Source organism: Lacerta agilis, chromosome 8, assembly GCF_009819535.1.
Source record: "Lacerta agilis isolate rLacAgi1 chromosome 8, rLacAgi1.pri, whole genome shotgun sequence".
NCBI lineage: Eukaryota > Metazoa > Chordata > Lepidosauria > Squamata > Lacertidae > Lacerta > Lacerta agilis.
Window position 1 is genome coordinate 56,347,642 of NC_046319.1, and position 16,942 is coordinate 56,364,583.

General features: G+C 44.2%; 1 protein-coding gene across 5 annotated transcripts in view; it reads left to right on the top strand.

Annotated features, from left to right (window-relative positions):
- The window catches only part of RIMS3 (regulating synaptic membrane exocytosis 3), a 53,022-nt gene that overhangs the window by 19,764 nt on the left and 16,316 nt on the right, over nucleotides 1–16,942 (top strand). For 2 of the 5 annotated variants that reach the window (XM_033157659.1, XM_033157663.1), the window contains exons 1-2: nucleotides 1,108–1,131; nucleotides 12,283–12,547. In XM_033157659.1, the coding sequence (XP_033013550.1) occupies nucleotides 12,328–12,547 (220 nt within the window). In that variant the 5' untranslated portion in view covers nucleotides 1,108–1,131; nucleotides 12,283–12,327. Of the gene's footprint in view, nucleotides 1–444; nucleotides 660–1,107; nucleotides 1,132–4,675; nucleotides 4,766–12,282; nucleotides 12,548–16,942 lie in introns of those variants that run through there. The other 3 variants (XM_033157661.1, XM_033157662.1, XM_033157660.1) reach the window with 3 other exon arrangements.

The window sequence follows — 16,942 nt, forward strand, 5'->3', positions numbered from 1 at the left end:
TTTTCTCGTCGTAATATTCTGCAGTCGTCTGAGTTATCAGGAGTCCCAGAGATGTGATCGTGGACAGCGGAGTCTTGTCTCTTTTCTCTTCTAACATAGTTTGTGCCACTGTGAAAGTATTAATTCGTTTTTGTTTTGTATGTATGTATGTATGTTTGTTTGATGCCAATAAAAGTTTGATGATGATGAATATTTCTCTCCCCCAATTCATTTCTGGAGGGGGAAGAAATCCAGAGGCTACTTCCCACATGCTCAGACTTTCTTTCTTTCTTTCTTTCTTTCTTTCTTTCTTTCTTTCTTTCTTTCTTTCTTTCTTTTCTCCTTCTCTCTCCCTCTCCCCCCACTCCAACTTTTGGCTGTGAGGAGAATTGGGTCAGCAAGGTAACCATGGCAATGCTTAAGCAAAGAGAGTCTACGATCCAGCCCCCCTCCCCACCATCTCTCTCTCCCTCTCTCTCTCCCTCCAGAAACCCTTACATTACAGATTAACTAGATTGTCAGCTCCAGCAATGAGATTTGGGGCCTGAAACCCTTCTATTTGGGGGCCACGATTATTCCGATCTATTTCTGGAGGGGAGGTGGAGGGCGGGTTGTTGAGCTGCTTCCGTTACTCCATTTACACTTGGATGCAATACAGTATAGGACCCATCCATCTCTAGGTAAGGCACATCCTTCTTCCCATTAGCATTGATGTTTATTTTCATTGATGTTAGGCAAACGGCGGGGGTGGGGGGAGAGGTGTAGCATTACTTTTGCAATAACCCTTGGCAGTGGCGATTCTGGGTTGGCAAAGCTGATTTTTAAAAAAAACAAATACAGTGAGGAATTTGTCCGTCCCCCTCTGCCAAATGACTGGGTCTATGCATTGTATTTTCCTTGCCACAAAGGGAGATTTCTGTTTGCATTTTGCATGCATCGCTCTTTCAAAGAACAACCAAGCTGGCACCATGAGGCAAGGATGCTAAAAGATGCATTCTTTTGATGTCCTGCCGCCTCTTTGCTTCCTAAGGGTTGTGGCAGGGATGACAGGTCAGCAGGAATGTGAAATGGATGCATGATTTAAAAGAACTCTCAGAACAGTGTCTGGAGGCACAAATCGCACACACTGAGTTCAGTGGCCCTTACTCCCAGGTAAGTGGATGTATAATTACAACCTGGTTGAGCATCTGTAATCCTGTTAGCTGGTGATTGCCTCACTTCAAACAAAAAACCCTCTTTTTCTCTTGAAATAAGTTTTTCATGGTTTTAGGAACCTGGTATATTTGAGAATGTTTTCATTTGTTAAAAAATCAGAAGATGAGGGATAGAATGCTTCTGCAAGAGAAAGACAGCAAGAGTCGGGAATTGATTGAGCTTCTTTACCAAACCTTTCCCTCTTCTTGCTGTTTATTTGGAGAGAAATGATGAGGAAACAGTGGTTTGGTTTTGGGATGCTGAAGTGAATGAGGGTCATCCAGCAGCCACCCTGTGGCTAAATTAACAGTGCAACTCTCAGGTTTCTTTTTTGGAAGTACCTTAAAGGCATAAACAACCTGGGAGAGCTGAGGAAAAGGTAAACCAAAAAGACAGGCTAAGAAAAATAGATGCCTCCTCTTGTGTTCCCAAATGAGCAAAGAAGCACCCACTGTTTCAGTTTTTTGCCTCACCTTCTCTTTCACATGTTGCATTGCCAGTGATCTTACTGGCATCACTGTGGCATAATGATCTAATTTCTGCACCCACCCTAGTCTGGTGAATCTCAGCAGCAGCAAATAAAGAGCAGGGCAGAAGAGGCAACTGACATGGTACTTAGAATCATAGAATTGGAAGAGACCACAAGGGCCATCCAGTCCAACCCCCTGCCAAGCACTTTCTACCTGCTCTTTGAGAAGACTGCTTTAATTATTATTGTTGTTGTTAATCATAAATGAAATTTGCTTCATTGAATCACTCCCAGTGAAGCATATCAAATCAATTTCACAATACAATAAAAGCATACAAGACAATTTCAAATCCAATGCAGATATCGATTGGGATAAAAATCTCCATTTGGAAGTCTTATTGAAAGAGGAAAGCAAGCCCTTTTACAAACACAAACGCTCCCTCATTTAGCTGTTTATGGATACATGAGGTTTGAAGGATTCTTGCACCCCACATCTTTCTACCAGTCGTGCCTTGCCCTGTCCTGAAGCACAATTTCACTTAACATTGTGGAGTGTTGTCATTATGATAGCAAAAAAGAACTGTGGTAATCAGTTGTTCCAACGTGTGCTTGGGGTGTGGGTTGAAATTAAGCTGGCCAAACAGTGCAATCTATTGGATGCCTATCTAGATGCAAGCCCCATTGAGTTTCATGGCTTTTACCCCAAGATAAGTGAATATAGGGTCGCAGTCTAGTGGCCAAACTATACATGACCCTAAACCAGCAGTGGCACTCCAGGTGTTGTTGGCCATTAACCAAACTGTGTGGGGCTTGTGGGAGATGGAGTCCAGCAACATCTGGAGGGTAACAGGTTACCCACCTAGACACATCACTTGCAGTTGGTGCCTATCATGTCGCTGCATCCATGTTCCCACTGTTGCCCTGAGGGGGGCTTAGATGGAGATGACTCACCAGCAGCCACCAGCACCCCTTCGGCACCACCCAAACCTGAGGGCATTGCTCTCTAATCATCCTCAGACTCATCAGATAAGCCTTCTGTATTATCTCGTGCTCCATGGCCCTGCAGGAGCATGCGACTGCAGAAGCAGCTGTGGGCTTCGCTTGCCAACTTTAAGCCTTCAGATGACTTTGGTCCTCTGCTGAGACAACATTTTCATTAGCTCAGCCAACAGGGCTCAGCACTCCTTTAACAGAGGTTGGATGGCTATCTGTCATGCATGCTTTAGTTGGGATTCCTGCATTGCAGGGGGTTGGACTAGATGACTGGTTGGAAAGAGTTGTGCATCTCCAGTAGGTTGCATAAGAGAAGGTTGAAACGGGTTTAACTTGTTAAGAACTGAGATTGCAAACTTCAACCAGTCATTTGTTAGATTAGTCAACTAAAAAGCTGACCCCAATGAACAAAGCAGCGGGTTGTTCTTATTTTTAATGTTTAACTGTCTTAACGCCAGAATGGGCAAAACCTGCAGATGGCAGACAACTTCTTAAAGTGGATGTTTCCCCTTCTTCTCTTTCACACATGAAAGTTGCCTGTAAGTTGGATGCTGCTGTGACATGTAGAGACAAAACTGTCTTATTTACTCATAGAGGTATTGCTTTATTCATTTGCTGATAGAATAGAAATAGAAAACCCATATCAGGTAAGAGTTCTTTTAATTGGATGATGGACCTATTAAGAACTTGAATAAGGAGTGTTAGGATAGCTTCAGTGTTGGTGTTGTATGGCAGCATAATGAATTTTCAAAGGGTCCAACTCAGAAACCTCAGCAGCCTCATTTGTAAATCTAAGGAGAATTAAGTGTCTTTCACTCTATATCTGGTTCTCAGTGTTGCTATAGGAGCATTCAGATGAATCACGTGATCCCATTTGGATCATATTGGGCTGTTAGCACCTCCTTATGCACTCTTGTGGCCTGGGGATGTGTCTCCCCCATCTTAATCATACTCTGGCTCTGACTCCCCTGTAGCTTCTTTAGCTCCACAGCCATGTAGGAACACACAAGTTTGACTGGAATAAGTGGTCCTGACAGCTTTTTAAATCTTTCACATAATTCTGGTCCTTTGCTGATAAAACATACAGGTATAGCCCAGCTAGCAGGGGGTACATAGAACTATCCATGGTTCTGATTGTTGCTCCCTAGAACCTGCCATGAGAAAGGCAGTAGTCAACTTACCAGCCTTGACCTTGCCTTTTATACCTGGACTTCTCTCCACATAACTGTGATCTTAAGGAGCTGGTGTTGTCCCATGGCAGTGGCCTTAGAGGGAGGAACTTAAATGCCATTTATTCAACCCAATTTGTATCAGCATGTATTCTTTGCCAGGGGTGCTAGCCAAACAAAACAGTACACTGCACTTCCATGGAGCAGAACAAAGTGGTAGCAGATGAAGGAATTCACAGAGCATTCAAACTCTCCCTGTTTTGAATAGCAAATAGGCACTGTTTTTAAGGGAGAGAGCAAAACTAGAGCTTTTCTTCCCAGTGTGCTACTTTGCTACTCACAGAGAATCTTCACATGAAAGAGCATTCTGAAAAACAAGATCTCTTCCCTGCTACCAGAAAAGTGAGGAACGTCTCTTTGATGTTTGTGTTGACAAGGCCCAAGCAGAGTGGTAAGAGACAATATTTTTAGGGCCACCAGTATAGGAACATGAGATCTTCGCAATGCAAGTAGGAAAGGTTTTGACCAACTCCCGAAGTGAGGAGGGATGATGGAAACTCACAAAATGGATTTGCTGCCGATGTGATAAAGTGAAGGCAAAAGTTTTTCAAACTAAGCTGCTCTTAATTGGGGACAGGGGGCAGGCAAATTTGAGGTGCTCCGCAGGAGGCTGCAGTAGAAAGCACTTGCCAGCAGCTGAAAGGTCACTTGTGAATATGAGTAACTATGCTTAAAATGTGCTGGGATTATTTTAGCCAGTTTAACTGTCATCCTTTCTCTGCAGGGAATTCTGGGCACAGTAGTTCTGTGTGCAGGGCCAAGGAATATGTGGTAGAGAATTATCAGCACCCTCATCAAATTCCAGTTCCCAAGATTCTTTGGGAGAAGCCACTGAAGTAGCATGAAACCAACTTTTCCCTCATTGTATGGCTGAATACCTAGGTTTGCTAACATTGAACAGGTAACAGCAGCCAATCACTACAGCAGAAGAGCTCAGTGCTAAGGCAACTGCTTTGCACTGGAATGATTTCCGACATGGGGCAGATAGGATAAATAAGCAAACACTGGCAATTTCTGCTCCTGTTTCAATTTTTTTTTCAGAATTCTCTGATGACTCTAGTGAAGTGCACCTAAAATGTAATGTGTGAAGTGACCCTGAGAACTTCAATTATATACCATTGAAAGCAGGACGTTACTAAAAGTGTGTGTGCGCAGTTAAGGATCTCATTATTTTGACTATTACATTACTCTTTAATTTTCACCACTGTGCTAAGTATTGCTTTGCCATTTATGGCTGGCTTGAAGGAAAGGTCCCCTGCCTCGTTCATTTTCAGAGAATAGAAAAGCGACCCGCTAACCCATTTTGTTACTAGGAACTGGTTAACGCTCTTGAGCAACAGCCAAATCTTTTATTGAAAGGCTGGCAAGAGAGGTCTATTTATCTAAATTTCCTGGGGAACAGCTGATTTGCAGGACTAATTGAGGGCTGGGGTGGCATTGGCAATGATTTAAACTTGCTGCACAATGCCTGTCCAAAACAGAGCCCTGCTCCTTGACAATAGAGATAATTGGCCAACAGCATACAGCCAGCATTGTCTTTGTTCTGAGCCACAATGAAAATCTCAATTTCACATCCAAATTCTGAACTGAGAAAAGCCTGATTCTGCAACCTGAATAGATTCTGCAAATCAAATGAAGGGAGTCCCCTAGAGATTGAATACCCTGCCCTTTTAATACTGTTCATTCCACCTTGGGGCTTCTTAGATATTGTGGCTGTTCAAGGTTAACTTGCATTGCTAGGGGCTTAAAATATGCAGATTGGAGATAGAATTCAGTTTCCTATCCAATATCATAGTCCTTCCCTTTGACTCCCCATCCTGCCCCCGCTATATGATTGGAACAAAGTCAATGGGAACCATCCACAAGGGAGTTCTCTTGCAGAACTTCATTGAACTGGATGGGAAAAACACATGGACACCATGCTCTTGAACTTCTGCCGTTCATGTGCAGGAGCTTTTCCCAGTGAATGGTGCTTTTATTCAGACACCTCTGTTTCTAAATGCATGAGTAGCCTGGTGTCTCCTGCACACACTGGGAAAACCAAAAACCAAACATTCAAAGAGCAGTGCAGGGTTGTTTGCAAAAAGGCCTTCAAACAGCTCAGGACTGTGCTTTGAAGTCATGAGAGTTAGGGCTTCAAAGCACAGCATCATCTGATGCAAGATGATTGGCAGGTGGGTGGCTCTGCCCACCTGACAAATTTGACCAGGGGTGGGGAGATAATGCTCTGGTCTAGCCAGAAAAGCCTCCCCACCCCTGTGGTATAGAGTAAACTAATAAGTCATGGCTGAGCCTCTAAATTTGACTCCAAAGGCCATTTTGCCCACCCAATATTCACCTGAAATCAGGTGCAGGACAAGTAAAGCTGTGGCTGCAAAGGAACAATGGGAACCTTAAAGTGAGTTCTCCCAGTTGTTCTTTTGCAAGCAGTTTGGTTCAGAATGTTTAAAATTGGCACAAAATCCAAGCTGTGCTGCTTACAGCAGAGGTTATATCCACCTGACATCATAAGATGCCAGATGATTGACAGGGGATCTGGCCCTCTGGCCAAAAGTGCTTCCCCGCTATGATAAGTAATCTGTAATTCTTTCAGGCAAACAGCAATGTTGGCAAGCTCTCTTTCTGGAATCAGATCAGATGAAGGGACAGGGCTCCTATGCAGATAGAAGCAGGCTTAAGGTTCAGTCACTCTTAATTCACTTCTGTGATTGGTAGATTGTCAGGGAAAGGGGGGCAGCTACCCCCGTCCACTCCACAAACCTGAGTTGCAAGGGGCAGATTCCTCCCAACATTTTCTCTATGCTTCTCAGCAAATGGCTGCCATTCACTTTTATAGATGAGCCTTAGCTCAGTGGTAGAGATCTGTTTTACATGAAGGTCACAGGTTTAATCTCCAGATAGGACAGGGAATAACGTTTTCCTTAAATTCTGGAGACCCACTGACAGTTAGTGTGGACAGTATTGAGCTTGTTAGATCAATGGCCTGACTCAATATATAAGGCAGTTTCCAATGCTCCAGTGACAGAGCAAATCCTTTGCATGCAGAAAGTCTCAGGTTTAATCCCTGGCATCTCCAGGTAGGTCTGACAGAGACTCCCTGTCTGAAACCCTGGAGAGGATGTTGCCATTCAACGTAGCTAATTCTAAACAAGATAGACCAATGATCGGATTCAGAGTAAGGTTTCCTGTGTCATCGCTAGATTTCTCCTTTAGGTTGATGAGAAACAGTCTATTCTCTATAAACGCAAGGTGCTCTGTACTCAGGTGTAGGTTAGTAATCCCTTTGCCCAGTATTGCTACCTGGAAAGGAGACCTGGGACAGAAGCCTCCCTTCTCCAGCCAGCCATAATCAGGGCCAGCCCTACCATTTGGCAAAGTGAGGGGGCTACTTCAGGCAGCTGATTTTGAGTATCATGAAAGACCAGCAGATTGTTAGCTCTTTAATTTATCATGGCCCACTTTTTGCTGCTTGTGGTATTTTGTGCCCCAGGTACCCAAATAACTTGGCTGGCTTTGGGTACAATGCACCTTTACTGGAGGGGGACACCATTTGCAGCTCCACCCCAGGCAGCAAAATGTCTTGGGCCAGCCCTGTAAATAACGGGTGCTTACCCTGCTTCTTGCCAGTGACTGTCTCAGCACTCTGGTCCTCTCCTTCTTACTTTCTCCGAGGCTGAGTTGAGACTCGTGTGTTGCTGTATCATGCCTATTCTGGGTAAAGGGCCATGGCCCAGCGGCAGAGCATCTGCCTTGCCAGTAAAAGGCCCCAGATTCAATCCCCTGTTGTGATAGACCACTATCTGAAAGCTTAGACAGCTCCTGCCAGTCAGTGTACAAAATATTGGGCTAGAGGAAACAGTGGGCTAGACAGAGTTCAATTCATCTGGGATGTTTTCCCACACAAATTCCACTGAAACAAATGGAGGATGCAGAAGGCCACAGTAATGTTATTGTACGACACTCAACTCAATGAGGTTTGTGCTGTGGAACTTCTTCGTGGATTGTGCCTCACATTCATCAGTGTCTGCAAGTAGGTGGCCTGTGAATTTTCTGACTCCAAGCATAAAAATATTTCAGGCTGGTCCAGCAGTAACAAGCTATTTCCCATCTTTCTTGCCCCTTAGTGCTGTTTAGTGTCCAAAATTACGTTTGCCACCAGAAAAGAGGAGAAATTTATTTATTTATATCCTGCCCTTCCTCAGATAGAGCCTAGGGCAGCTAACAACCTTTATCAATACATCTGGGGTTCCCAAAATGGTGCATTCACCATCTGCCAAGACTGCATTTCTCTTTTTAAAAAAAGAAAAAGCTTTCATTGGTAGGGGTTGTTTGGTTGGGTGTTGCCTGTTGTTGTTGTTTTGTGTGTGTGTGCATTATTTGTTCAGGGATCCATGTTTTGTCTCTTCTTTGAGGTGGGTGTCTGAGCATCACTGTTTATCCTTCTTCTGTGGGACGAATATATTGATGTGCCCATGAGAAGGTCCTTAGCTTTCCAAATGTGCTCTCAGGACCCAGAAAGATTGAGTACCCCTCCAATAAATCAACATCACCCAAAATCATATCACCAAAAATCACACGGATGCCACACAAGTTGCTACAGTGTGGAATAAAATGCCAGGAATTTGTTGTCTCCCAGTTAGCTCCAACCAGCTAAAAGTGCAGCACAAAACCTTTCACCACACAAAAGCAGTCCAATTCCACCCGGGCACAGCTGGTAACTTAGCAAGCCAGTGAGAAAATGTCATCTCTAGAGATCTAGAGAGTTTGCTCATATTTAATGTTTAATTCCCCTCCATGCCTCCCCCCCTTTTTCTTTCTTACCGCTTTCCTGGAAGTGTTTTCCAAGGCGCAGCCGCCTTCCCCTCTTATTACAAAGTGGCAGGGAATGAATAATTTAGCTTCCTCTAGATGATGGATGCGTCCCATCACATGGGAAGGCTGAATTATTCATGGCAGGGAAAAGCAAGAGTGAGCAAGTTAGGCATCTGGGCATTTTAGGGGAGCATTGGAAGTTGCCTTATAGTGAATCAGGCCGTTGGTTCATCTAGCTCAGCACTGACTACACTGACTGGCAGGGGCTCTCCAGGATTCCAGGCAGGGAATTTTTTCCATCCCCTACTTTGAGATTCTGCTGGGGATTGAACCAAAGAGTATCTGCGCTCAAAGTGGATGCTCCACCATCAGGTTGCAGCCTGTCCCACTATGGTCTCTATGGCAAGGCTGAGCTACTTTTGCACAGAATGGGCAAAAAGAGTCATTTGCTGGGAATGCAACTAAAACCTAGGCTAGCCCAACGGCAGAAGCTGCCAAAGAATTTTAAGTGGGGCTGCAGGTGGGGAGCCTCTTCTCTGGGAGCTGGAGTGGTGGCCACACCTCTTACTGGCCTTGCCGCACACCCTCCTTGAAGCATGATAATGCTTTTTACTTGCCTGGAAAGAGTGTGTGTTTGTGTGTGTAGACCTCTGCCTCGTGACATCAGCAAGCTCTAGTTTCTGAGTCTCAAAGGACACATATCAGAAAATGTCTGGGAAATAACTGGAATTGAGTGTTTTGACCATATTATGCCTGTGAAATGTCAGTTCATTTCTGGGCACAGTTTAAAGTGTTGGTTTTGGCTTTTAAAGCTGTTAATGACTTGGGAACAGATTAACTGAAATAGCCCCCTTTTCTTGTAAGTACTTAGCCAGCTCTTAAGATCTTCAGAAACCCTGGTCTGAGTGCCCTCACCAAACAAAATGAGGTAGGCCACCACTAAGGTGAGGGACTTTTCAGTAGAGGCACCCCAGTTCTAGAATAGCCTTCCCATACATGTTTGCCTGTATGATCAGGAGAGAACCTTCCTATTTTCTCAGTTCTTTAACTTCTGTTTCACAGTCTGGGCCTGAAACTGTTTTGATTTTTCAAATCAAGCCATTCTAGTTTTTATTGTTTTATGCTGCATGCTAATACTGTATTATTTTAAAATGTATTATTACAACATTATTAATATTGTATTAAAAGCCATAGCTCAGTGACAGGGCATTTATTTGGCATGCAGAAGGTCCTAGCTGCAATCTTTGGCCTATCCAGATATGGTTGGGAGGGACTCCTTTCTGAAATCCTGATTTGCTGCCAGTCAGTGTAGATAATACTGAGCTAGATGGACCCAGTGGTCTGGTGTGGTATAAAACAGCTTATGTTCCTATTTTAAGGGTGCAATCCTATGGCTTGGGAAAGGGGAGAGGGATACAACAACACTTTAACGACTCATTTGACACCCTCTTAGACAGGCATCCCCAAACTCAGCTCTCCAAATGTTTTGGGACTACAATTCCCATAATCCTTGACCGCTGGTCCTGTTAGCTAGGGATGATGGGAGTTGTAGCCCCAAAACATATGGAGGGCTGAGTTTGGGGATGCCTGCAGTCTTAGAGATGCAGAAGGGGTGGACAGAGTACCATTCTGCGTTCTTCCAGATATTTCTAGGCTTAGATTTAAAACAACAACAACATTGAAAACATTTTCCCTCTGAAAGGGAATCAATAAGTTTAGACACACTCAGAAGTGTGACCAAATTTCCCTTTGTTTGGGGACCTAACAGGGAACTGGAAGAGCTTAGGATAGTTCAGATCTCAGCTGCTTTCCCATAAACCACTGTCAGTTTGGCCACAGCAGCAGAGGAGGAAGGCAGATCATGGGCCTACTGTGTTCTATCAGTTTGGCTCTCTCATACCCTTAATAGATTAAATATTTAATTCACTGATGGCGAGTCCCACAGAGACAACCTAAGGAAGAGATCCTGTATAATATGTGCATATAGGGAGGAAACTGTATCTCAGTGGCTAGAGCACTCACTTAGCATGCAAAATGTTGAGGGTTCAATTTTTTTGGCTAAGGTTTCATGGCTGATAGTCAAAGAAAGGTCTTTCCCAGCTCTAAGATTTGGAAGCAACCACCCCCAACCTAGACATTTTGGACTATAACTCCTATCAGCCCCAGCCAACATGGCCTTTGGTATCCTTCTAGCTGGCTGTGCCAGTCCACTTGCAGGATCTGCCATTAGCTAACAATAAAGAAAAGACAGGTGCCAAAGGACCTGCTTACGTTATATGAAAATCACAGTTGAGCTCTGGTAAAAAGATCTCCTGGGCATCAAGGACAACAAAAACGATTCAAGAGCTTCCAAGAAACTTGTTTTCTGGGTGTTACAATGTTGGCTTCTAAAATAAGACTGAGAGTTACACCATCCAATAGGACTTTTCAAATGTAGATATAGCCATTGGGTATTCATTGATCAGGTATCAATATGGCTATAGGAAATGTTTGGAGGACTTGACTAGATTTTCAGTAAGAAAATGATACATATTTTATTAAGAGCACTGTCCTTTGTACTCAAAAGTGTCCCATGGAGTCCAGTGGGACTTTCTCCTAATCAAGCTGTGGCCGAGGCTCCAAAAAGCGCCTTTTGCTATCCTCCTCTTCAGGGTGAGAAATAAGACCATCTTGTATGATTTATGTTGCTGCATTTTTGTTGTTGTTGTTGTTGTTGAAGACAATTGTGGTCTGTGATGCAAAACATCTCTGTTTTCTAAAGACCCCATCTGTGTGTACTGCTTGGTACTGTCATAATTCAGGGACAAATGCCATTGACTAGGCACAGCTAAATCTAATCCATGCCACGCTAGAGAGCTAAAACAGCTCTAATGTTCAAGCTGGCGGTCAGCTCTGGCAGGGTGGGGCAGACAGCAACACTCAGCAAAGCTTTAGGGCCATGGTAGCTGGTGTCCATTGAGACTGGCAGGGTGGAAAGCACAGAGGCAAATAGTAGTTGGAGACAGAACCTATGAGAGGCAGAGCCAATTAATGCTAGTTTTGTTTCCTCCTCTTCCCTGCTGAGTTCTGTCGGAGAAAACCTGAGACTAAGGGCTTATTCATACTTCCTCTCATCTCTCTGCTCCCCCCGCCCTGGGGAAAACCACTCTTTTGTGCTCAATTGGAGCAAACAGAAAATTGAGTTTTCTCTGGAGTGGTGTTTGCTCCGATTTAGTGCGAAGGAGTGGGTTTTCCCTGGGAAAGGAGCGGGGCAAGGAGGAAACTGCTTGGACCCATGCCTAGAAAGTGTGGGTCAAGTGGGAAAAGGTTTGGACCCATGCTTTCTGGACACAGGACAAGCGAAAGTGTGGACGAGCCCTAAGGAGGAGGAAGCTGACAGCCGGGATGGCCATCACTTGGTCCTTTTTAGTTTTTAAAGAAAAAGGTGGGTAAGGAGATGAGGACATGTTTTCTCCCCTCTCTCATGATACTAGAACATGGGGCCTTTGGTCTTATCCCAGCCTTTAAAATAGGTAATTATAATGTTCAAAGTGGGGGGGGGGATTGTTTGAGACATTGACAGTCTCTTTCCACTGGCACTCATGTCTCCTTTGTCTTCTGTTGCAGCTTCACCCTGCTGGCAAGGAGCCACTGAGATCACCTCAGGTGACCATGCTTAACGGGGAGACAAGTTCCTCCTCATCCAGGAATGTGGTCCGGAGCTCCAGCATCAGTGGAGAGATGTACAACATTGAGAAGAGTAATGCAGGCAACCCCGATTCAGCTAGCCTCTCATCCAATAAGAAGCGGCGATCCAGCCTGGGGGCCAAGATGGTGGCTATCGTGGGGCTGTCCCAATGGAGCAAGAGTACGATGCAGCTCAACCATCCTGGTAGGGAGGCTGTGGGGGATTTTTGTGTGTTGCGAGATACCAGGGGAGGGAGACTGGAATCTGCCTTCATAGACCTGAGAGTTAAGCAGTCTCTATGTATGGAGGGCTGACTAGGGAGGCCTTGGAGGACTCCCCTTAAGTGAAAACAGTGCTTTTGATCATGCTCGGGGACGTCATTTCCTGCCAGAAAGCAGAAATTTTATTCATTTCAGGAAGCAGAAGGAACTCCAAGTCCCATGCTATGCAATAGTAAATGAAACTTGTAGATATGCTCAAGGACAGCCTCCCCCTTACCTGATAGCCTCAGGTACTAGCTGGGGCTGATAGTAATTGTAGTTCAAAACATCTAGAAGGCACCAAGTTGAGGAAGGCTGCTCAGGCAAGCCACTGTGTGACCAAAGTTACCATTTGTTAAAGAGGCCGATATGCATGTCAAATTGACAAGTATCTGTGCCTAGAGAAGGAGTTAATCTTTCCTGATTTTAAAAAAAGTAACCACAACAAATGTTTCTGAGATACAGTTAGGTGCTTGGCAATTCCCTGAGTGGTGAGAAATGTCAAGAGATTTGGAGGTTTATGTTGTTGCTGTTGCAGTATCTAATTTATTGACATATATACCAGCAGCAGGGAGGCAAACCTGTCCCCTCCAAGGTTGCATCCCAAGTTCCATCTAACTTCCTCCCCCACCGGGGGGGGGGTAGAGCATCTGCTTTGCATGCAGAAGGACTTGGGTTCAATCCCTGTCACCCCACAGGTAGAGCTAGTAAAGAGTCCTGTCAGTATAAATAATACAGAGATGGCCTGACTTGGTATAAGGCTTCTTCCTACATCCATATGATGCTCCTTGCTGCTTCTTCTTCTGCAGAGTCAATTAACTCCCCTCTCTTGCTTACATGCACATTTTGCCCTTTCGTTTGCCTGTGGAATAGTTTCTCCTTGCAGAATTTCATGCCACTGCTCTCCCCAGAAGATAGCTTATGCTTTTTTTTTTTTTTTGCTTCAGCTCGGCTGCGGGCTTCAGGGTCAGTTGCTGCTATCTGGCACCATGCTTGCTAAGCTGCTGCCTTGTCCTCAGGAGTTAGGAAGGGTTAGCACATAATGGACAGCTCACGCTGGCTCAGCCACCTGCCCCTTTTCGTCCCATCTCTCGCCAGAACAGTGATCAAATTATAATCATTTAATAAGGGGAAATCCCATTCCCGTCTGTCCTCTTTCTCTTCTGCCCTCTCTCTTTTTCTTGCAACCTCTACCATTGGATGGAAGAAATCCCCTCCAGTCATTGTATATAAATCACACAAAAGGGTTCACAGTAGGATACCAAACAAGCCGAGTGCCTGAGCAACATCCCTAAGGTTTTGCAGCATGCCTCCCCAAAGGACTTTGGAGAAAGGCCCTGCCACACCCTCACAGCCAAAGAAAGTCTCACTCTGTTTTGCATGCAATCAGTGTATTTATTCCTTTGTTTGAGGGACAGGGAGTCTCCAGGCTCTGGTCTTTGGATCTCAGGGTTCCAGTGAAAAACAAGTCTGAAGTCTCTTCTCTCATTTCATAAAACAGTATCTATCAGCAGTTAAACACTTTAGAGCAGCCTTCCTCTACTTGGTGCTCTCTGGATGTTTTGTGCAACATCATCATCTTCTCCAGTTACTATGGCTTTTTCACTCTGGCAAGAATCCTGGAAGTTGGGAGCTGCTCCTCTTCTTACCAATTGAGTTGAGTACCACCTCAATAGCTTAATTAAAAGGAGGCAGGGGTGCCTCCTCTATCATCTGTACAGAGGAATAAAGGAGAAGGGACTAGGAGTCTGGTGCCCTTGTCAGTTAATCAAAATCACGTGGTGGGGAAGGGCCTGCTTTACATGTAAAAGGTTGCAAGTTCAGTCCCAGGAAACCTGAAGAGCCACTGCTAATCAGTGTAATGCTAGCCTGGAAGGAACAATGATCTGAGCTGGTATATGGCAGCTTCCTATGTTCCCATGAGTGGCAAAGGTAACAAGTGATATACCTGTGCAAATTGAAACAGATACTAGAACTTGTTTTGGTTGGACCAAAGACTGGGGAGATATAACAAAGGCATCACAGAATGGGTGGGTTTTGAGGAGGATTTGAAGGAAGAGCCTGTGTGGTATAGTGGGTAAACTTGGACTGGAAAGCCTTGTGTTCAAATGGAAGCTCACTGAATGATCTTGGACTCTATTTCTCAGCCTATTCTACCTTAAAGGGTTGTTGCTGCAAGAATAAAAAGGGGGCACTGAACTCCTTACAGAAGGGTTGTTGTAAAAACACATGCAACATAATTGAGCAGGAGATCAAAGCAGAGGGGAATATGTCTCAGTAGAGATGCATGTTTTGCAAATACGTAAACAAAAAGGCTTTCATGCATTCAGCAATTGCATGCAAGTCATTTTTGTTATGCAATTGCATTTTGAAACTTTAGGCTTTGAATAGCTACAAGGCAGGGGACAATGGGCAGTAACTTTTGTGACCTGTCCTTCTGCATTTGGCGTCATGAATTTTCAAAAGAGACCATCAAGTGGAACTGCTGAAAGGGGTGTGGAAAATGCTCTTTCAGAAGAAAAGGGGCCTGTCAACTATTACAGCTTCAGGAAATTTTTATTTGCCTAAAATAGATATTTGGGGGAAAGCCTGAAAAATAATAATATGAAGAGCCCATTATAATCTTGGCAGTTTTTCAAAGTCGTCCCTTTGCATTATTATAGTTCTGGTATTTGCTGGCATTTCATGGTTCAGCTGTGATTTGAAAAGAAGGAGTTTATTTGGAGCTTTTAAAGAGTTGCACATCTGAGATGTATTCAAAGGGTTGTAATTATCCACAGAAAGGCTAAGAAAAGAAAGAGCAAAAATAAATAAGTTAAAATGGTGAAGAACATAGCTCAGTAATGTGGAACCCCAAAGCAACATTCTCAAATTCAACTGAACTTGAAGAAATGCTGCCAGTTTAGCTGGAGAAAAGCTGATGCGGAGGAATTTTAGATATGAACAAAAAATTCCAGTGCTCATTGCCCACATGGAACAAGGAGCAGAGACACCAACCCAGGTTCACCTTTGGTGGTGTGAATCAAACTTTCCCAAATTGGTGCCATCCAGTTGTTTTAGCCTCTAGCCATGCTGGCTGAGGCTGATGGGACATGGGGTCCAGGACAGCTGGAGGGGACCAAGCTGGGAAAATGCCTCTTTCCCACAAATGATTATTGTGCAGCAGGGGAATTTATTTATCAAACCATTTATATCAGGCACGGGGCACCTATGACCCTCCAGATATTTTTTTGCCTACAAGTTCCATCATTCCTGACCATTGACCATGCTGGTTGGGACTGATGGGAGTTGGAGTCCACCTGTTTTCCATGTCTGGTTTATATGTTGTCTTTTAACCTCTAAAGAACCTCCCAGAGCAGTTTATAACTTTAAAATAACAGTGAAATTAAGCTAGAGCACATTAAACATGCCAATAAAAAGCAAATCTTTAAAAAAGTATGTGTTAAAGTAAGTCAGAAACTTGGTGGGGGGAAAAGCTCATCTTTCCACCTAAAAATCATTTTTTTAAAGTGCCATTCTAATATCCCTTGCATGTGTGTGGGGAAAGGGTGGCAGTTCTACAGAGAATGTGGAACCACTAAAACCTGCTTCATGAACAATCAAATATCTCCTGGTGGTAAAACACAGAATACAGCCTCCAGAGGTTGAGGTGGTCCTTCAAATACCTGGTCCCTAGACATTCCGTTTTTCAAAGGAAAAAACCACCTGCCTACTTTGTTTTTTGAGAAGCATGATCTCACAATAGGTGGGGATCTCTTTCCAGATATTGGAATGCAATACTCATCAAGGGTTGAGCACTAACACCTTCTAGCTCTTGGAGGAGGGGACAGAGAAACAATTTGAATGTGGTAGAGATGATCACAGTGATAGAGAGATTGCGGGAGATTGGGGGTGGGGGTGGGGGACAGAGAGAGATAGCACTGAGAGTTTTTGTTTAGAGTTGGCTGATGATGAAGCAGCTGTGGGTGCTGTGGCCTTCCCTGGGAATCTGGCAGATTTTCTGCCTTCTGGAGAGTATCTGTTTCCAGTAAGCTCAGCTTGAATATTTGTAATTAAAACATATGTTATAAAAATGTCAATAGATCACTGTCCTAATCCATAGGCAAGTGAACTCTGCAGCGATGCCCCTGAACCTCTCGCTGTTCAGGGAAATAAGGAACCAAGTGGCAATATATAGATGCCCAAGCATATCTGCTTACAGAATGAGTACAGAATTCTGGCCCATTAGGCGTTCTCCTGAATCCAATGGCTTTGCCGATATCCTAGCAGCCACCTAGAAAAGGTCAGAAGCTTAGAGCTGAGCTGATGTCCCTTGGTGCTCAGTATTGCATTATTACAT